Source organism: Watersipora subatra, chromosome 1, assembly GCF_963576615.1.
Source record: "Watersipora subatra chromosome 1, tzWatSuba1.1, whole genome shotgun sequence".
Lineage (NCBI taxonomy): Eukaryota > Metazoa > Bryozoa > Gymnolaemata > Cheilostomatida > Watersiporidae > Watersipora > Watersipora subatra.
The window spans coordinates 20,712,992-20,735,925 of record NC_088708.1 but is presented as its reverse complement, the minus strand read 5'-3'; the positions used below and the strand labels follow the sequence as shown (position 1 = coordinate 20,735,925).

General features: G+C 38.8%; 1 protein-coding gene across 1 annotated transcript; it reads right to left on the bottom strand.

Annotated features, from left to right (window-relative positions):
• Positions 1–47: 47 nt before the first annotated feature.
• Positions 48–19,060, bottom strand: LOC137392076 (apoptosis-inducing factor 1, mitochondrial-like). Its single transcript, XM_068078700.1, has 13 exons — positions 19,022–19,060; positions 13,995–14,099; positions 13,334–13,458; positions 12,555–12,671; positions 9,413–9,601; positions 7,793–8,130; positions 4,609–4,748; positions 4,358–4,515; positions 3,092–3,265; positions 2,577–2,686; positions 1,287–1,374; positions 663–797; positions 48–352 (listed from the first exon to the last, which is right to left on the bottom strand). The coding sequence occupies exons 2-13, from the start codon at positions 14,080–14,082 to the stop codon at positions 257–259; spliced, it is 1,758 nt and encodes a 585-aa protein (XP_067934801.1). The 5' UTR covers positions 14,083–14,099; positions 19,022–19,060; the 3' UTR covers positions 48–256.
• Positions 19,061–22,934: the final 3,874 nt, after the last annotated feature.

Sequence of the window (22,934 nt, the reverse complement as noted above, 5' to 3'; positions counted from 1 at the left end):
TCTTTCAATAAGTCGTTAAAATGCTTGCACTATTGTGTTACCACAGGCATGGACTCTACAACAATTCTTTTTAATAATATGAATGATGTTAGACAATGCAAAATGTCTGGAGATAGACATACAAAATAAATTTTGTTTTCAAAGAGTGCAAAAATATCCTATATATAACCAAATGTTAAAGTGGTATTGCGTAGGCCTGTGAACCCTCCGTTTATTCTCGAAGTGAATACTGAGGAAATCAGCAGTGGGTTTGGGCTCAGCGAGATGATGAATGGTCGAAAGAACCTTCTGGAAGGTCAAACATTTTGGCCAACTCTGACAGGTCATCATGTTCAGCGCCTTCTTTGATAAGCTAGAACACACAGATTTAAACATTGGTTAATACTATAGCCTACCTTCAAGAAATGTATGCTAACAGATCTACAAACCTTCAAATTATTGAATTATAATATGAAAATTATATGTTTGCCAAATAAATTGTTAATCACTAGATTAATTGATGTGAAAACTTCTAGTGCTCGAAGCGTATAAACCCCGGTGGCTATATACTACGATATGTAACTGTACCAACGTTATGTAATTGTATGTAGCAGCATATGTAACGATGTGGTTATATACTACATTGTCATCAAAGTATCCGCTATGATATGAACTGTACCAACCTTCCTCGCCACTTCAATCTTGTTAAACATATTCCAGCAGACTACGCCGACAACTTGTTTTTCTTTCATATAAAATATGACGCCTTTTGCGTAATCATTTGTTTGGCTGCTTGTCTCAGCGGAGCCATCCGACATCTACAATAGTGCCGAACAGGTTTTCTGCTACATCCCAAAATATTCCTGAGGCGAACACAAACATCAGTGAGCTTTACAGAGACCTTCACACGAAATGCATTATGTAGAGTTCCCTTCAGCATACTAAATTACGCTAAAACTTTAAATGCTGTACCTATGCTCTGGGTGATGCATTGCTAGCTAAAGAATGTGAACAGAGACAAATCTGAATGAGACAATTTTTAGTAGTATTTTAATATTAAACAGCGTGCTTCAAATAATAGCATGTTCAGGCCCGCTTTTGGTAGCTGGTAAAAGCCAAACAGTAAGAGGTTTTGAGAGTTGAATATTTTAACGCTCTTGAAGATCATAATTTTGATCTAAACAAAAAATAGCTTGTATTCTCTTATTGCCAACATAAAATCCTAGCTATAGTTCAGGTGGCATCACCTCAAAAACCATGTAATATTCAGAATGTCTCGTATCTGTTGATCTGTTCACTTCACCTACCTTAGTCTTTGCAAAGACTGACACGGTTGGGAGTTGAGAATCGACCAGTCCAACTGCCTCAAATGCAACATCAGGGCCGAGTCCTGACCTACCAAAAGTTGTATAGTGCACCATAAATATTTAATCGCACAGTTCAGCTGTCTAATTTCCATCCGAATCGCTATCTGAATCCCATGCTACCACGTACATGACAAAATAACAATATTCTCCCTTTCTTTTTGTTTTCTTATTGCAATCCAGTAGGGTAGCATTTAGTAGTAAGCTACTGTATTTTTTTAAACAGACGCATTAGAACCCATGCTTTTAGATACAAAAGCTATCAAGAGGACGGCAACATAATTGACAATCCAATGAGAAGCCACGCGCTGCTGTTTTTACATGACACTCGCAACTCAAGCCTCACTGATTTCAGTGTTACTAGATGGATGGCATGAGCGAGTCAGCAACTTTCGGAGCACTGATGATCTGACACCCAGATGTTCCACAGAGCTGCAGTGATTGATAGAGTGCTTTGCCATTAAATTCACAGAGAAAACAACCAAACCTCGAGAGCACCAAAAATTAGTGTCATCATTACGCTAAAAGAACCCAAATCTCTCGCCAACAGATATGATCAATGTATAACAAGGTCTAGGTTTTAGAACAAAGTTTAGCTGAGGTGTATGAAGAAAATATCAAAGCCTACCAGTCACTAGTACCAGTCACCTTCACTCAAACTATCAGGCTTTCATCAACAGTTCTAGCGCAGCAAGATCAAAATGAAGAAATGGAAGTGACAATATTAAAAAATGTATAGTTTTTGCTAATATTTTAGCTAGGGGTAGCGCAGGTTTGCTTCCCATCCTTTGTAACAGATAGGGTTGTTAAATGACTCGAACCAATTGGGCCCCAAGAGGGAGAATAGAAAGAGTGCTGGGGCTGACACCCAATAAAAACTCTCAACCATGAAGAAGCTTGTCGACTGTTGTGGGTTTCAAGTGATAAATAAATTTTACTTAGCGGATAAGCTCAGTTACTAACACAGTTTGTCCAATCCTATTCCATATTTACATTCGAGTAAAACAAACACAGGCCGGGCAAGCGAGTTACTCTTACAAACAAACCATGCTAAAATGATATGCATTTATCTAAAAAATATTATGGTTAGAATTTCACACGATCTAAGAAAAGAAATACCGGAGTGTACAGCTCTTCTGGCCGTTACCAGTTACACGATTCCTGGGAATGATGCTGTTGATACATTATTTCTTATTAAACCTAGTATGATATCAGACAAGTAATTTAACATACCAGAACATGGATTGGTGTAGGAACTTTTTAGAAGCACCGGTCATATTATCTCCTGCCAGTCGACCGCTGGCAGCAGCATGTTCGTGATGTTCTACTCGCCGCCTTCCAAACTGCAAAAAGACAGCAAGAAAAGATCACCTAGCATGGCATGTGCTCAGCCACAGCTTATGCATCACATAGCCTGTTGCACAAGGAGCGAGTAGTTTATCAAGTGATTTGAAGTGACTAAACCTTTTTTTTGATAGGTTCTGAAGCTATGTGATCCATAAAACTAAAATTGTACATAGAGTAGTATACAAATGGAGTTGATAATAAAGTCAGTTGAAGATTTTAAAAGAAATGCAGAATCAGAGGTTTATTAAAGGAAATGGAAGTGGTTTATGACAAGGGTTGTGTATGAATTTAACATACCATCATCAAGCACCTTAGGGCCTGGGACTCACAAGCACGTGAATACCCAGCTCCACAGAGATAAACTAGGTTGGTTATAGATGTCTACATAAATGCAGTTTTACCTTGACATCATAGAAGCATGCTGCATCACCAGCAACCCAGATGTCTGTAGCAGCCTCCAATTCAGCATTTACAAGAAAACCACCGAGTGTATCATCTACCTCCAAACCTGCTGATTCAGCCAGCTCTGTATTTGGTTCGATGCCAACAGCGACGAGTATGTGCTCTGCGGATAACTGTCAATACATGAGCCAATAGTAAATTACAGGCAGAGTATTTATGAGCCTGTACTAAGTTTCTCGTAAAACTGCTGTCTATAGTGATTCAGAAAAGCTTCAACACAAAGTTGATCAACTACAATTTGCGCTTTGAATGTCAAGGCCATCGCATTGTAACAGAGATTCTTATAACCAAAGGCTATGTTTCAATCGATTCACTTCAATGCTCAAAAAACTCAGTGATAACTGCTGCAAGTAATTAAATATAGAATTACAATGTATGCATTATATAAAATAAGGTGAACAATTAAAAAGTAAAAGAATTACAGTTAAATTAATTAAAAGTTAAAGTTTAGTTAAGTGAATTAAATTAGCAATCAATAAAAGATTTTTAGTTTGTTGAGAGAAATATTTGCTCAAACTTTACGTTATGTCAAAAAGATTTGGTGATATGTCATCAAACATTGACATTTGACATTAATGACAGGTGAATTGATGTGAAGCCTGGGCGATACAGGAAACAGACGGTGTGTTGGTAGAAGTCACAATAGAGATACTAAACTAGTCTAAGCAACATAATTTATACATATTTTGATTTAACAAGTTAATCAAGTTAACTTAATTAATCTCTAATTATCGCACATTCCTGGCCTTCTTTACTCTCACATTCTGTCCATCAGTAATTATTAGACAACTTGATAGATTTCTTGATAAATTCATCTGAAGATATTTGATCATGTTTTCTTAATGTTTTTTTTGTTTTCATTATAAGAAAGACACTGTCTTCTTTCGCTTTCATATAGAATACCGCTCATACTAGCCTCCTTATGGCCAATGATTTCAAACTAAGAAATAAAGGTATGAAGAGGTGTTTAATATTATCCAAGGAATGCAGAGCCTAGCTGTGTAAAGAACTGCGTAGATACCGATGTATGTACTGATTTACATATATACTGTAGCTGTTTGGAGAAATTTCAGGCATTGTATGATAGATTACTTAGTATGTCAAGACAAATATTTGCTCAAACTTTAACCATGTTGAAAAATTTGACAGTTGATTGCTGTCATGATTGTAGGACAGAAAATAACAGCACTAATAACAATACTCACCTCTGAACCATCACTAAGTAGCACCTCCACTTCTGTTCCATCATCAGACAGTCTACTTTGTTCAACCCTGACACCCGCCTTGACTGTCACACGTTTTGCTCTCAGTTTGTTTGTAGCCCATATGCTGAGATATTCAGGTAAGATGCGGCCCATAACGCCTTGAAAAAGCAAAGTAAACCGTGGACCAACTACTCCGCTGAGTTAGATAGTACCACACTTAATCAAATGGTAACTGTCAAACAAAAATGTACCAGATTGGGGAATCACTTGCGTCACGCTGAGGCCGTTCATTGCGATCTTCTTGCCAAGACAGCTAGCGAGTTCACTGCCCAAAAAGCCTCCTCCGATAATGATTACTGATTTTTTTGAATCTGTAACCTGATCCAGCTTCCTGCGGTAAACAAGATAAGTCTCATTACATTGTGCACGAACTATAATATTATTCACAGACACAACTTCAAAGAAGAGTGGGTGAGTATCTGTTACCATCCTCGGAACCCGATGCTAGCATCCTCGGAACCCGATGCTAGCATCCTCGGAACCCGATGCTAGCATCCTCGGAACCCGATGCTAGCATCCTCGGAACCCGATGCTAGCATCCTCGGAACCCGATGCTAGCATCCTCGGAACCCGATGCTAGCATCCTCGGAACCCGATGCTAGCATCCTCGGAACCCGATGCTAGCATCCTCGGAACCCGATGCTAGCATCCTCGGAACCCGATGCTAGCATCCTCGGAACCCGATGCTAGCATCCTCGGAACCCGATGCTAGCATCCTCGGAACCCGATGCTAGCATCCTCGGAACCCGATGCTAGCATCCTCGGAACCCGATGCTAGCATCCTCGGAACCCGATGCTAGCATCCTCGGAACCCGATGCTAGCATCCTCGGAACCCGATGCTAGCATCCTCGGAACCCGATGCTAGCATCCTCGGAACCCGATGCTAGCATCCTCGGTACCCGATGCTAGCATCCTCGGTACCCGATGCTAGCATCCTCGGAACCCGATGCTAGCATCCTCGGAACCCGATGCTAGCATCCTCGGAACCCGATGCTAGCATCCTCGGAACCCGATGCTAGCATCCTCGGAACCCGATGCTAGCATCCTCGGAACCCGATGCTAGCATCCTCGGAACCCGATGCTAGCATCCTCGGAACCCGATGCTAGCATCCTCGGAACCCGATGCTAGCATCCTCGGAACCCGATGCTAGCATCCTCGGAACCCGATGCTAGCATCCTCGAGACCCGATGCTAGCATCCTCGAGACCCGATGCTAGCATCCTCGAGACCCGATGCTAGCATCCTCGAGACCCGATGCTAGCATCCTCGAGACCCGATGCTAGCATCCTCGAGACCCGATGCTAGCATCCTCGAGACCCGATGCTAGCATCCTCGAGACCCGATGCTAGCATCCTCGAGACCCGATGCTAGCATCCTCGAGACCCGATGCTAGCATCCTCGAGACCCGATGCTAGCATCCTCGAGACCCGATGCTAGCATCCTCGAGACCCGATGCTAGCATCCTCGAGACCCGATGCTAGCATCCTCGAGACCCGATGCTAGCATCCTCGAGACCCGATGCTAGCATCCTCGAGACCCGATGCTAGCATCCTCGAGACCCGATGCTAGCATCCTCGAGACCCGATGCTAGCATCCTCGAGACCCGATGCTAGCATCCTCGAGACCCGATGCTAGCATCCTCGGTACCCGATGCTAGCATCCTCGGTACCCGATGCTAGCATCCTCGGTACCCGATGCTAGCATCCTCGGTACCCGATGCTAGCATCCTCGGTACCCGATGCTAGCATCCTCGGTACCCGATGCTAGCATCCTCGGTACCCGATGCTAGCATCCTCGGTACCCGATGCTAGCATCCTCGGTACCCGATGCTAGCATCCTCGGTACCCGATGCTAGCATCCTCGGTACCCGATGCTAGCATCCTCGGTACCCGATGCTAGCATCCTCGGTACCCGATGCTAGCATCCTCGGTACCCGATGCTAGCATCCTCGGTACCCGATGCTAGCATCCTCGGTACCCGATGCTAGCATCCTCGGTACCCGATGCTAGCATCCTCGGTACCCGATGCTAGCATCCTCGGTACCCGATGCTAGCATCCTCGGTACCCGATGCTAGCATCCTCGGTACCCGATGCTAGCATCCTCGGTACCCGATGTTAGCATACTCGGTACCCGATGTTAGCATACTCGGTACCCGATGTTAGCATACTCGGTACCCGATGTTAGCATACTCGGTACCCGATGTTAGCATACTCGGTACCCGATGTTAGCATACTCGGTACCCGATGTTAGCATACTCGGTACCCGATGTTAGCATACTCGGTACCCGATGTTAGCATACTCGATACCCGATGTTAGCATACTCGATACCCGATGTTAGCATACTCGATACCTGCTGCGAGAAATTGGAAACCTTGTAACCAATCTAAATTTCATATAAAACCCCGAGATATGGCATTAATCTATTCCGAGGTTGGGATCGTAAGATGAAATCGCTGTGGCGGAGCCTTTCAACACATACGATTTCGGACGTTTTTATTTTGGAGAAATACTTATATGCAAAATAGCCTTTTTCTGGCGACTGTTCAAAATGTTTATGCAATGGTCCATGCACCTTTCATTAACACCATCCATAAGATGATGTGAAATAATTTTTTGTGCAATAAATCTGGCAAGGTTTTCAAACCAATCGATAGCTTTCCTTATTTCTGCCAATGAAGTTTATTCTGTCTCCTAGCTCTTCGAATTTTTTTTATCATTTCCAGCTCAGTTTCCATAGTAACCATATTTCCGCTTTTCCCTTTCCCATCACTAGCAACTTTGGTACTGATGTTTAGCGAATTTTAAAGCTTGATATAAACACCAAAAAGTACATCGTAAATGCACCATTGTAATCACTTCCGCAAGATAAACACAATCCAACTTTCCGCTGATTCTTCACTTGGCTAGCCATAAACAAGGAATAGCATTGCAGACCGCTCTCAGGCATTGTGGAATATTGGCATCGTACGCTCTCAGGCATTGTAGAATATTGGCATTGTACGCTCTCAGGCATTGTGGAATATTGGCATCGTATTCATTTCTTGCTACTTCGTAAAGTAAGAAAAACACTAATCAGGGGATCGACAAACGTATTCCACATCGTAACCTGAAAAAAACTGTATCCTAGGACTGCCTTATTAAGGAGTTTTACTGTAGTTTCATCTTGCACTTTAGCACCTTTTAAACGCAAGGTCTAATATTCAAATTACTTGACTTGCATGAAAGAAATTCGGAAAATGTTATTGAGATAAAAATAACAGGGTAACTGGAAAGCAAAAGAGATAGAAATACATTTGGAGAAAACAAGACAATAGAAAAGCACCGAGGTAAAAAGAGCCAGGAGAAAAGGCGACGGAGACACGTATAGTCCTACCTGAAGTCATCTATACCTCTGAAGAGAGTAACCTTGTCCATAACCTGACTACCACCCTTCTCCAGACAACGCAAATTCTTTGGTTTGCCTCCAGTTGCTATGAGACATCGGTCATAGGAGACTTCTGTACCGTCTGACAGTGTGGCTTTCTTTTTCTCTGCGTCCAACTTCACCACTTTCATGCCAGTAGCAACAGCTACCCCACCCTTATCGCGAGTCGCTAGCTCACTAGGTTGGCAATAATACGATTCTTCATCATAGAATATGCTTTTTTGTCCACCTGATCGCAAATTAAACTTGTTTTCCTGAGCTAAAGAACGCTCGGTGAACCACATGTCCTGAAAAAAAAACACGAGTGAATCTGCAACATAAGTTTAACAATATAGGCTACATTTGCTTTGCATGTCATTACTTCCTATCCTCTGTCCTTACAAATAACTCAACACTGAAAGAATCTCAAATATATTAATAGTCTCTGCCATGATATTCAAGTACCACAGCATCTCATAGCAATAATATACACTGAGGGTTGGTAGACTCAAATAGCTTAGCTCAAATGCCCATTCATATTGGAGATTAAATAAGATGTAACGAAAACTGGCACATAGACAGCTTAATTTTAAACAGGAGTAATCTTCTCGTGGGATAGTTTATAATCATTCGGCTTGCGTAAGCATGAACAGTAGAGCGGGTCAATGGCAAACGCAAGTTACTCGACTGACTGAAAGAGTTGAGTTGAGAATAACATGACCTTCCTATGTTAGATCTTTCTATCAGCAGCCTTTGTACAACTGCGCTTGAAATAGTTTGACAATCGTCTCAAAAACTAACCCAATTACCGATGTAATTACGGGCGTGTTATTATTGAATCTATTTTATAGCACTGCTAAGAATCGAGGTCTAATGCATGGCATTGTCTCTCATTATAAACAATCGTTATGGCAACAGTTCCGATGTTAGTGAAGTTTATTGGGTCAATTATTAGCTTTGTTTGTAGCAAACTTGCTTAGATATACTAAAAACTGATGTGGTAAAAAAAGGAAAGCGGCAACGTTTTCCTTAAAACTAAGCAAGAAATCAGAGAAAACCAAAAAAGCAAACATTTTATCAGTTTTTCATGAAGCCTATGAAGCCATCAAGTAGTTGTTACGCGGAAGGAAATGAAGGTGATGCAACAAAATAAAACCTGAACTGAGAAGTAGAAGGTTTAATACAATAATACAATATAATATTTAATACAATAGACGTATTGTATTAAATAACAAGAAATGCAATAACATTAAATATGGAACTAATGGATATAAACATTAAATATGAAATTCATGAAATTAAGTCAAGTTAATTTGAAGGGCACTTAGTCTCGGTTAGACTAGGTCTGAATCTCTATTGGGACATTTACCTACATCCCTGTTTACCTGCCATTAGTTCAAATGCTCTTAAGTTTTATTAATTGTCACTTCACTAGTTTAGGCTTCCACATATAATAGTTGTACGCACTTTTCAAAACCAATTAACTTTGTATGTCAAAGTCGACTACATTTTCCAGGAATCTACTGTCCTGAATCAGAAGACAATCTGTACCGATTCCCAATTTGAAAATGCATACTTTAAATCACCAACCTTGCTCAGTGGAGGTCTCATGTAGGGTCGATATTCTTCTGCACCCACAAGAAGAACTTTGGCATTCGATTGTTTTCCTCTGATGGTTTTATAAGCAGCCATAGCTGCAGTTCCTGCTCCGATTATCAAGTATGGTACGTGGGTAGGAAACTGGGCAACAACCTCTTCCTCAGCCTCGTCAGCTACTTCCTGACAAAAAAACAAGATCCTAGACAATCCTACAGATCAGATAAAAGATGACAAAGAAATTAGTGTCGATTTCCCGAGATTGCAAGAATATAGTTGTGACATAAATCTCATGGAACGAATTACAACAATGACCCAATTTCACAGTACCCTCAAAGGTTGACTTGCAACAAAATTCACGTTACAGTTATTTAGTATCAAAAGATTCACCACGTCTTACTCTGCTGTGTTGTAGGTGTAAAATATGTGGAAATGTGATTACAAGCTCTTAAAAGCCCAAAAACAAACAGTTAATCGCAGCCATCACGAAAACACAGTAGATTGGAATCCCTTTCCAAAACGGCTCAAATGGGACTTGGTTGAACACGATGTGCTTCTGTTTACACATAATTGCAACCTCATTCGTCGAAATATTTTCACAAATATACTTCACGCATTTAATAAAACCATGTTTTTTGTCCTTACACGTCTATTTCATCATCATTGTAATGCTGTCACTTTGAGCACTGATATCTCAAAACCTACCGTGAAAATTTGTTTAATTTTTTAACCTTAGCTCACATGAGTGCATATCATCCTCTGACAAACATGAGGAGCCTGTTGGAAACCTGTGATAGTCGAAAAATGCTGCAGCAATTGTTCGCGCTATTTGGCAGGAAGTATGGGTCACATGATCAGATTACGACTAGATGATTAGACCAGGCTGAAACGAAACTGTAAAGTAGCGAGCGTCTATATTTGATAAGGGCTTTCCAGTAAAACCCTAAGTGTTTGTCATAAACTAGTACTACGAAACGTTTTATATTGAGCTTTTTATTGGCCTTTCAATTCACGTGATAACATCATGTGTCAAAACAATAACCACAATGTTTGAGTAGGTCATCGAAATAAAAAGATTCCAAACTACAGCATTTCCGTGATGGCTGCAATTAACTGTTCGTTTTTTAGCTTTTAAGAGCTTGTAAACACATTTCCACATATTTTGAGCCTTCAACACAGCAGGGTAAGACATGGTGAACCTTTTGATACCAAATAACTGTAATGTGAATTTTGTTGCAAGTCAACCTTTAAATAATAGACAACATGCGCAATCTTTTTTTATTCAGGCATTGCACATGCATCCACATCTTTGGCTTTCTATTTGTGACGGTTTTCATGCAACTCGGCCAATTTCAATCTGACTTCGATCTAATGCAAATCTTACAAAAACCTAACAAGTTAAGAAGAGACTGCAGTGCTTATCCATCTCATCTTGTTGTCAGGTCCAACTTAAAGGTATGTACATGTATTTACTCTTCATTAGAGCTGAGAACGGACCGAAATGTTAAAAAATTTACTAAAAGCCTTAAAATAAACTTGCATATACACATGGGCTACTCCTTACGCTGCCATATACACATGGGCTACTCCTTACGCTGCCATATAGACATGGGCTACTCCTTACGCTGACATACACCCATGGGCTACTCTTTACGCTGCCATATAGACATGGGCTACTCCTTACGCTGCCATATAGACACGGGCTACTCCTTACGCTGCCATATACACATGGGCTACTCCTTACGCTGCCATATAGACACGGGCTACTCCTTACGCTGACATACACCCACGCGCTACTCCTTACGCTGCCATATACTCACGGGCTACTCCTTACGCTGCCATATAGACACGGGCTACTCCTTACGCTGCCATATAGACACGGGCTACTCCTTACGCTGCCATATAGACATGGGCTACTCCTTACGCTGCCATACACCCACGGGCTACTCCTTACGCTGCCATATAGACACGGGCTACTCCTTACGCTGCCATATAGACATGGGCTACTCCTTACGCTGCCATATAGACACGGGCTACACCTTACGCTGACATACACCCACGGGCTACCCCTTACGCTGCCATATAGACACAGGCTACTCCTTACGCTGCCATATACACACAGGCTACTCCTCACGCTGCCATGTAGACATGGGCAACTCCTTACGCTGCCATATACACACGGGCTACTCCTTATGCTGCCATATACACATGGGCTACTCCTTACGCTGCCATATACACACGGGCTACTCCTTACGCTGCCATATAGACACGGGCTACTCCTTATGCTGCCATATACACATGGGCTACTCCTCACGCTGCCATATACACATGGGCTACTCCTCACGCTGCCATACACTCACGGGCTACACCTCGCGCTGCCATATAGACACGGGCTACTCCTTACGCTGCCATATAGACTTGGGCTACTCCTTACGCTGCTATACACACACGGGCTACTCCTTACGCTGCCATATACACACGGGCTACTCCTTACGCTGCCATACACACGGGCTACTCCTTACACTGCCATATAGACATGGGCTACTCCTTACGCTGCCATACACACACGGGCTACTCCTTACGCTGCCATACACACACAGGCTACTCCTTACGCTGCCATATAGACATGGGCTACTCCTTACGCTGCCATACACACACGGGCTACTCCTTACGCTGCCATACACACACAGGCTACTCCTTACGCTGCCATATACACACGGGCTACTCCTTACGCTGCCATATACACATGGGCTACTCCTTACGCTGCCATATAGACACGGGCTACTCTTTACGCTGCCATACACACGGGCTACTCCTTACGGTGCCATACACACACAGGCTACTCCTTACGCTGCCATATAGACATGGGCTACTCCTTACGCTGCCATACGCACATACTACTTCCTATACTGTGACATACAGGCTACTTATCCTGACAGTCCATTTCCTAGGCGAATAATTACCAATAATCATGTTCACACAAACCAGACATATCAGATGAAGACTCCACAATGTTACTAATATCTTCCACACATCATAACATTTAACACTGTCATATGTCATCTTTCATAGCAACGCTCAACGGCAAGTAAACAATCATAAGCTATAATAGTGATTGCGCGAAATACAAAAATACCTCATCACCCTGACTTTCATTAGACGCTGCCTGTTGTGATGTCAATACTGGTGGATTGATCTTTGACCTCCAGTGATCAGAGGAGCCACAATGTGCTACATTCTCATCTCTATGCATCTGCAACACATTCTCGTACAGGTTTTCTATCGATAAATTTCACATTGACCCTTACCGGTTGCACTCGGGGTGCTGTTAGATGGCATAGAAATATAATAATATCGATCAAGTATATCGATATCGTATATCAATATCGATAATAATATCGATTCATGCTTGAAGGGATGAGTGAGTAGGGTATGGAAGGAAGCCTCTGCAATAAGCAATTATTTATGCCCTCGTGGAGTTATTCTCACATGCCACTCTCTTCAAGACAATGATTACTCTATTGCTTAAAAGACGTGTGGATGAATCCAATAAAACAATTTCGGCATTCACTGAATGCATTTGTTAAATGGCAAGGGTAAAGTGATCGTAGACTATGAAAACTATTTATAAAGATCTCGGGCTATAGCATATCGACGATAGCATATCGACAATGGCATATACTAATCTAATCTCAACTAATCTCATCCAACTTAATCAAAGGCAACTCTTAGAATGAGACCGAAATCTGAATGCTAAGCCTGTACCTTATACACATATCCACTTTAGTTTCATCCTTTTCTCCTTGGTTTTTTAAAAGAGACAACTGAGAGTATTTGACGAATCTCAAACGCACTAATGAGTTAAATGAGCAGACGACAGATGAATGCAAATGACCGTTAGAAAGAAGAACTCACGAAGTAGGCTAATCCGCTAGTTCCGATCACCAGCCCAAGTCCTAAGGAAGACCAATAGGAATTGTTGTGATGGTTCTGACCCGAACTGTATTGTGATTTCTGGCTACTCCCACCATGGCCGCACCCTGCAAAGGAATAGGAGTACAGTGATCCCTCCATACTTCATGCCACTTTTTAATAGCCGATTTCTATCATGGATGACACTGAGGGACGAAGGGGGGCAACATAGCTTTGACAATAGTTTGAACTAATGAAAAAATCAAGTTATTAGCCTACAAATATCTTAGATTAACAACTTGTCAACTAGATACAAAAAACGACTGTTCCTCGACTATCTTATGGTTCATCAAATGTTATATAAGTGATGGTTTCTCCATTCAACATGTTCATTACTATTACTAGTCTAGGTAGAGCAACTCAGTGAACATAATTTATTATAAACTACAGCATTAGCAACTCAGACTGGCTCACAACATATACACTAAGTTTGATCTAATGTATGTACAAAATGAATTGCTAATACTACTTGGAAGTTTTCACTTATTGTGGTCAGTGATGGTACCCATGGATATCTACAAGTAAATGAGCGTTGTATCATTCAAACTACTTAGGTACATTATTAGTACATGTAGGTACACATAAGGCTAACAGAATTAGTTACCCAGTACTGGTATGCCAGCGTATCCACTCTTCACACTTGCAACAGATTGCAGCACCCTGGGAATCCTCGCTCTACAACCCCGAATCATTCTCTCTGTTTAATTGTCTACAAAGCACACACAGATTCAAAAGAAGTAACATTTAACTTCTACACAAATGAAAGGCGTGATAAGGTATAAATGATGAGAAAATCTCGCCTTCGGCTTCTTCATTAGCAAATCCGTTGCACATCTGGTTTATAAAGGTCAGCAAGCTATTGTTCATATATGAGTTGTTCATATATGAGTTAGGCTACTCATTGGTTTTCAACAGCAAATCAAAAGCGATTTGATTTCAATGAACAAAACTTAAGATTGTGTATGACTGATGTGCACCCATGATATCTACTCACCGATTTTACCTCACTTTTTTACTAGCTGCCAGAGGTTCATTCAGTAAGCAGCATCAGTGCATTGCATTAAAATGATTTCAGAATGAACAACCAGATAGCTGACAGAGTAATGTTAATCATTATTCAAACTTTAGGCATACACATTTAGTTCATTCTATAGGACCTAAAGAGCAGCTGTACAAGGTGAGCATTGTAACATTGTTTTCTATGAATTTGCAACAACAAAGTTAATAAAGTCCGACATTAGCTCGTCGTTTTTTAAAACATCCACCAGACCAACATTCAAATGACTGTTATTATGATAGGCTAGTTTATAGCGCCAGAGAGGGTGAAAGATAATAAATATTTTTTAATATAATAAATTTCATCATGAGCAAACATCTCTGCATCAATTCATTACACAATTTTTAAAGCTATTTGGTTGTTCTTAGGAGCAAGAAACTTAGTGATGGAAAGAAAAGAAAACATGAAACTGGTGAATGTGATGATTCTGATGCTAATAAATAAAAATAACCTAATAAAAACAAGAAGTACATGTATAAAATAATAAGTAACGTTAATTTGAAGCTTACACAGTTAGACGAAGTGCATCTCTTCAGCAACCTTTATTTATGCACCTCCATTTGCCTGTCTTTAGGCAAATGGAGACAGGTGCGGCAACAATAGAAACTTCTTTGTATTGATTATTACTTCATTTATTCTCACTTTCTTGCATATACGGTAATTTGGGTTCCTTTATAAAGTTCTATATCATGCATTTGTTTTAATGTGATATGTAATTTCTAAATTATTGATCATTAATATTTTCAGCTGTAGACCAATTTAAACAAACAAAACGTATTCTTATGCGAATTAAAGTGATTAAAAGGTTGAGATATAGGAAACAATCACCAAGGTAACTTCAATAGTCAAGGTATGACTGTACTGTACTTTGTTTAACAAACATTGTTTTTATCTCAATAAGCGTATACTGACTTTTACAACCAATATGAAGCAGCAATAATAATGAACAACAATAAAAGTAATTGTTTGTAATGATGACCTTTGGATAAATGTATCTAAAAGAACACAAAAAGTACTTGTAGTAGTATTATAGAATGCTCTTTCACAAGTTGGAATGAGTAGACAAATCATGCAGAGAATATGAACAGCTTTGACAAGTCAGCTTAATTATTAACATTAACGTGAGCCATTCTTAAGTGAGACGTGAATAAAAACTTCTCATCAATGACAGGGAGAAGCGAATAATCCACAAGAACAATGGAGTCAATCAACAACTATGCAATGAAAACACAATAGTTCCCCAAAACTGTATGAACAAGAAGTCGAAGTTGGGCAGAATACTACACCTAACACAAGCCTCTATATCAGCGTGAAGAAAACTTGTTGATGTTCAGTTAAACCAATCAGCTAGGAATAATACTTCCTGCTGCCACTGATTACTAACAATAAAAGTTGCAGTAAATACCACAAGAGAAGCGGAACACTCCATGTTTGTTACCAAACACTTACCACAGGAACACAGTTTGGCCTAACAACATTGTCCATTAGTCAATTTAATATTTGAACTATCAATGAAAATGTTTGAGAAAAACGGAATTTTAGAAAACAAGCAGGAAACATATTGTTTTATAAGTTTTTCGATGATTTAATCAGTTGTTGCCCAAACTATTTGTCAAGGCTAAAAGGATTGAAAAAGATATTATAAAATTCACATTAACCTTCTCAGCGGGTAACGTGTGTTATTGCAAGTCATGCTAACAAGACCTGTTTGTCATAAGATCTGTTAGCTGTGCATTCAGGCAGTGTTTGTCACCTCATCTAAGAGTCATTCATGAGTAGTCATCAAACCACAATCTAATGGCCAGTCTTTTTACAAACGAGCTCACCTAGCCTATATAAATAAACCATTCTCTAGTCATAGTCAAAAATTGATTAGGTAACCAGAAAATTAGTTTGACACACACCAAGGTAGAAGGCGAGCCAAAGGATCATTGCCACTCTGATTAGGGAATAAAAAGTGAATACTGTAGGCCTATATAAAATGAGTGCAAAAATATGAAAAAATGTGAGAAAAGTAGAATTCAAGGAGCAATGAACTGGGAACAACCATATTAAAAGCAGTACACAAAAACATATATACTAGATTAGAGTTCCTTGTCCACAGCCTTGCTATAATAGATTTATATAGCGGTGCGCAATGATTACCTACAATATAGCCAGCAAAGGAAAGGAGAAAATGGAGAAATATCTCCTATTTAGCTACTCAGAGAGAAGATTGCAAAGCGCTGGCATATATGGCTTATTATTTTGTTTCAATATAACTAAAAATGTATTACAATGTTTAATTAAATATTTAGATTGGCACTTTCTTGTTTCTCTTGAACTCCTCTCTTGTCTTTCTTGAACTCCTAGACTAGAAACAGAGTTGCTTTGCATCATTCTTATATACATGTAGTTGCCACTTTGAAAACTTTTCGATGCATATATATTGTGAAAGTCTAGTATGAAGTAAAAACTGCGCAACCATGGAAAAAGTTGCCACGAACAATTGAATTGCAAAGTGTTTGCGATCAAATTATTCTTTACATGAACTTATGCAAATCTGTCATAATGGCACCAATGAACATAGTGATGTCATACCCTCATTGGCAGCAAAGAAGCCATGCAAAGCAAACACATACGTATAACTAGAATGAAGATGGAAACCTGAAAATTAGCATGTTGACAATACTATCGCTAGAAGTGCAGCATCCAGAACAAGTAGGAGAGATAAACAATGCTGTTTGTATGGAAGCACTCCTTGGATTACGTTGTTTATAAAGACAACAAATAGTGTGCGAATACATACAACTGATTTTGGCAGGAACGTTGAATAGTGGAAAACTGAAGGCAAAATAAGCCATAACAGGGGCGGATCTACTGTGGTGCAATTATGGTGCAAATGCACCACCGTAAATATGGCAAAAAAAAACGGATTTAAAATCCATCAAGAATTGAGTAAATTACAATTCATTTCACTAATAACTTGCTTTGGGAGGAAATGGACAAAAATGGCCTAGTAGAGCTCGTTATAACAAACCAGTTTTAATAACATTGACCTGAATTTGTTTAGCTTATAAACAAATGAGTGGTCCCAATAAACATCCCCAATTGAGCCACAACTTTTTCAAAAGAAGTACTACAAGCAATTTTAAAAGCAAAATGTCTCAAAAGAAAGGTCAAGAATGAACTTTGGATCATTTCTTTCGAAGACAAAACAATTCAAAAAAGTATGCCCTAACATGTCTGTTTTATAATAGCATCGTTATGTAGCTAATACTATGAAACTTTTTTATGCATAGACATGATAGACATGATAGACATGATATACATGATATACATAGTATAAGGAACATTATAAAACACCAATTTAATTAATCATATTTAATGTCAATTTTTATCTCTAAACTTGTTGTTTGCTGCAAATAAATGATTAAACTTTTTTGGGCTCAAACACACCTCTCCTTTATTCTAAGATGCCTAAATTTCAAAAAGTTCTGCTAGCGCGGGGCCAGGTAAGGGGGTCACCCCGCGCACCCCCTCTAGATATATTACACAAATTTTGCACCAAACTTTTTCCTAGATCCGCCCCTGCATAACTCTCAAATCACAAGAGAAAATACAAGTTTACATACAATGGAAGTAGCTAGTTGAAGAGCAAATAAAAAAGTAGATCACTATGATTATACATATCACAGTTGTGATGCATATGTAGTTGTTTATACTACGGTATATTACAATGCAAACAAGATAGTATAGATAGTCACCTGGAAACCTACAGTGCATATGTGAAAATACTGCCAAACAGTAACAATAACTACAAGCACAACGCATTTAATGGCTAGCAAAAGTGCATGGAAGGCTTAGATAGGATATTTTCTATTCACATCTAATTAATAAACTTGTTATAAAAATATTATGAACATTTACTTATAACCAACATGTGTATTTTGTTATGCAATGATGATAAGAAAAACCTTATCAATTAGGATAATTACTGAAGCCTGTCATAACAAAAGCTTTCAAAGTCTAGTTACAGATCAGCTTTTGCTATGGGTTGCAAAAGTCCAGACATATGGTCAGAGAATTTATGCGCTTCATGATGTTTAAATCAACGATGTCGAAAATGAAATACATTCTCTATCAATAATCACAATATGCAACAAAATTAATGCTTGAAATCTTAATGAACGCTACAATCCACTAAAAAAGTTGGAAAAATTTAGCCTGATGAAGACAACGCCAGGTTTTTGGAGAGTACATCGCAGATACCGTTCCAAAACCTCGAGTCCTTAAGCTTACGAGATATGTTGTAAATCGATTTGAAATATGATCATGTTTTTTGCTGCTGTAAACCAGTCTCAACAAAATATATTTAGCGGCTATGTAACAAGTAACAACAGTATGTATCAAAACAGTACAACTGATAAGTACACCGGCCTAAGCCGAGCTTCAAATAAAATATTTATTCCTCGAACACCAGTGCTGACGACGTAACGAAATCGTGAACTGACATTCAGGTTGCAGCCATAATATGATGCTATCATTGCAGTAACGTAAGCAGGTATGGTAAAACTAATGATACTCAAGCCTACCTTCTTTTTAATAAAATGTAGCAAATGAATGACTAGCTGAGCAAGAAAAGTCACGTGCATAAGCTTGCCTAATTCGTCAAGTCTTTCGTCGGGTGAGCTAAGCTTCGCCCGCTATGTAAGTAATGAGGCAAACCTATACTACTGAAGTTTGGGAATGGAGTCGCTTACTCTCGGTTAAAATCTGATTTCAAGGAAGAAGGCTAATCTGGGTTGTGATTCAATGTAAAAGATGCGACAATGTTAAAGAGCTACTTTGCGTATCTTAAAGTAAACCCTCACTAATCTTCAGGCTAGCCCTATTATAGAGCTAGCTTGAAGATTGAAATTATAATAATTGCAGGTATCAGCCTTACCGATTCTTATCACACATGGTTGATGAACAATATTTCAGATACCGGTATAAAGCGAAAAGAACGATATGCAAAACGTGTCAAGAGTGAAAGCATTGTAAGCAAAATAGCATTAGTGGCCATTAGTACAAAATGATGTGTAGCTCGCGCCAGAGTTGCAAACAAGTTGACAAGTTAGGAAAAAATAATTTCTAAAATTAGGCAAAGCGTGCCAACATTACAGGAGCTGACAGCATGTGAGTACAGTAAATACTATAGGCATGATACACCGGCAGCAAAAGTGAACACATGTACTGTATCTATGTGTACATGTATCTGAATCAAGTGCGGTATCGGCGTTAGGAGCGAGCACAGGAGTTGCCTAATCACTGCTACTAACGAGATGTGAATATCTGGGACGTCAATACATCGTAGGAGTTGTCTGACCAATGTAGCAAGTAGGAAACGTGAACAAAAAGGAATTGCGGATTACCAGTTACAATCAGTAACATACAGAAAAAGCACATCATATTTCAACAATTAACATTAAATATTTGTAAAGAAACAAAAATAAACAAAGATTTTTAGAAAGCAACAAGTTCACAGCAACGCCCGGGATTATTTCATTTTCAATCAGACAGCCCACAAATTGGAGTTTAAAAGGCTGATTCTCAGGAACTAGATAAACTTCTGAAATCAAGTATTTAGGCGGAAGGCGGAACGAGAATAGAAGGAAGGCTTGCGGAAGGCACAGAGCATGTGTATAGGATGTTTGAGCATTTAGGTAGACTAGCAGGCATACCACAACGACAAAGTGGAATTTATTAAGCATTACATTACATGAGCCAGCAAAATTCACAATTTCCTGAATCCTTACAGCTATGTATTAATCTATTTAAAACCATCAACCAGGCACACAAAAACAAAATTTGGGGCATTTACATATATAATATATTAATATATTGTAGTTATATCTAGACCATTGCTTTATTAGGAATAAATTGTAAAAACTGTAGACATGAACTTAAATAGTCTGACAAGATAGTACCCATGAATTAGCCTGAAAAAACAACACCAAAGTTCCCTTTCTCATTTCTGAGTTATACTGTTAGTTTAAGCAAGAGGAAATTATTTTCGTAATCCTCAAGCTGTGGCCGTTTTGATGAAATTAGTTGTTGAACTTTAACTATTTTATGCAGATCATAATGAGAATTCCAGCATAAGACCCCTAAAAGGGAGCATCACAAGTTTGGTAGAAAAGTTGAACATTAGTCAGGTATAATTGAGAATGGCTCAAAAAAAGCTTTGTAAACAGGTAAAAGTTGAAAAAACAGCACATACCGTAGTGAGAGTAAGTGAAAGAGAGCAGGAACAGCAGCGGTGTAAGAGAAGTCAGGCTAGCTGAGAAGTATAACTACATATGAAGAGTTGTGGGTGTATAAAGAAAGCAAGACCATTAGAGAAGCTGCGGGACATAGCTAGCAGATGATAGGTTCATTTAAACAAAATCCATCCAATGAGGCGACGACAATTCATAATATGCAATTATTTGGCTGTTCAGCCAATTTCTCTAAAAAAGTAGCAAGCCGGGAGGCTTTCAATTAAAAGATAACCCATACACTTCTGCCTCCCTCCTCAACCTCAATCGCACCCTGCCACTACAATCCCAGCAAACAAACCATAAAGTACAAGAAAGGCTATAACTACATAGTGCAGAGTATGTAGAATTATAGAGCATTTATGTAAAGCATTATTTAGGCATTTTTATAATATATTATATTTTGTTTTCAATCATTTATACATTTATGTTATATTATAATGTTTATTATACCTTCATAATGAACAGAAATATACACATTCATACAAACACATGTTTGTTGTTATAATATAATTATTTCTAAAATGTTCTGATCCTTATAATCTCACCCTACCTGTGTTAAATATTATCACTTCATCTTATTATCTATACATCAGATTACTGCCACAGATTAAATAATTCTGATTTATTAGATATTTTGGACCTTTTCACAGAACTAAGGAAATTTATGGTTTCGACTTAGCTTTGTCACAACGATTTGATTTTATGGGCAAACAGTGCTACCTTGTCCGATATCGAAATTCGAGTTGGGAGAAATTGAGTTCAGAGGCTAACCATTACACAAAGACTATTACGCATTTCTAATATTACTAGGCAAATGCCTGGCATTGCTCCGGTAATAAAAAGGTTTTTGCATAGAAAGTCTTGTTTTTAATTAACATATACAACATTTACCATTCTAACTTTTAAATGAAGGTATTTGTTTATTTCGGTGTGTGTCTGGTCAATGCATAATTTAAGACAGATTGTTAAAAAAACATTTTTATTTCTTATGCTACACATTTGTTTAAGATTTAAGAACATCTTATAAATAGTAGCGGATAATGTAGTTGCTATTGGCTAAGTTTCTTTACCCAATGAATTTGAGTAACTTAAGCTAGTAACATAAGCTAGTCTAAATCTTTACTATAATAAAAGCTGTGTCTTTCATTCCATCTGGGCATTAAAAAAAATATTGCATTTCATAGGAATTGAACTCATACATTTGATCACCATTTGGTCACACATACATCCACCTTGCCAAGTTTTGGAATAACTGCAATTCTAATAATTTCATGTCACGAGCTCTTTGGACTGCAAGTGTTGTTTTTAAGGAAGTCTGGGCACATATTTTTCTTTTAGTATTTCAAAAGCGTTTCTGGTAGTGTGCTTCTAGTACTTCAAGCGCTGAATGTGTGCGTATTTTAAGCAATCACTATAAACCGAACATACGACAGACCAACAAACAAACACTTGAATTTATATACATGTATATAAATTCACCGAATAACAATCAGAAAAAAGAAATTTTTTATACTACATATCATTATTGCGTAGATATTATAAACTATTGAAAAGTGTTCTGAGCCTTTAAATCTAACATTGTCCATGCTAAGTATGGCCAGGTATGCTTGTTATCACTCGAGCAATGAAATATTATTACAGAAAGATTGACCAATCTTTAGATATTAAATAATTTGGTCCCATTTATAGTATTGTGAAAGCAGTAATAAATGTACTAGCTCACTCCTAATTTATAGCAATAGTTTAATGTATGGAGCAACAGTGCCTCTTTGCCCCAGAATAAAATTAGATTTAGGAAAAATTAAAGCCAAGGACCAGAGGCTAACATTACATGTCAAATCACGAACACGACTATTTAATTTTGTCACTATCTAATATTTTTTATAGGTAAAAGAGGATTTTTGCAACACTAAGATAAAACCGTGTGGTTTGGATGACATACAGAAAGATACTAGTGATGTCTCACTCACTATTACTCTTGATCCAAGATGTCATCATATAAGTTAGGGCTTCGCTAATATTTTTGCTTAATTTTTATATTACATTTTAACAGCATTTCTGAGTCACAGATGCTGTAGTAGTGACAAAATGTAAACTGGAACATTAGAAAAGCCTGGACAACTAAGACCTGCCAATTGAATCTTTGTTAACGTGATGAGACACCATATCGATTGTGAGGATATTCCTATCAGAATTAGCCATT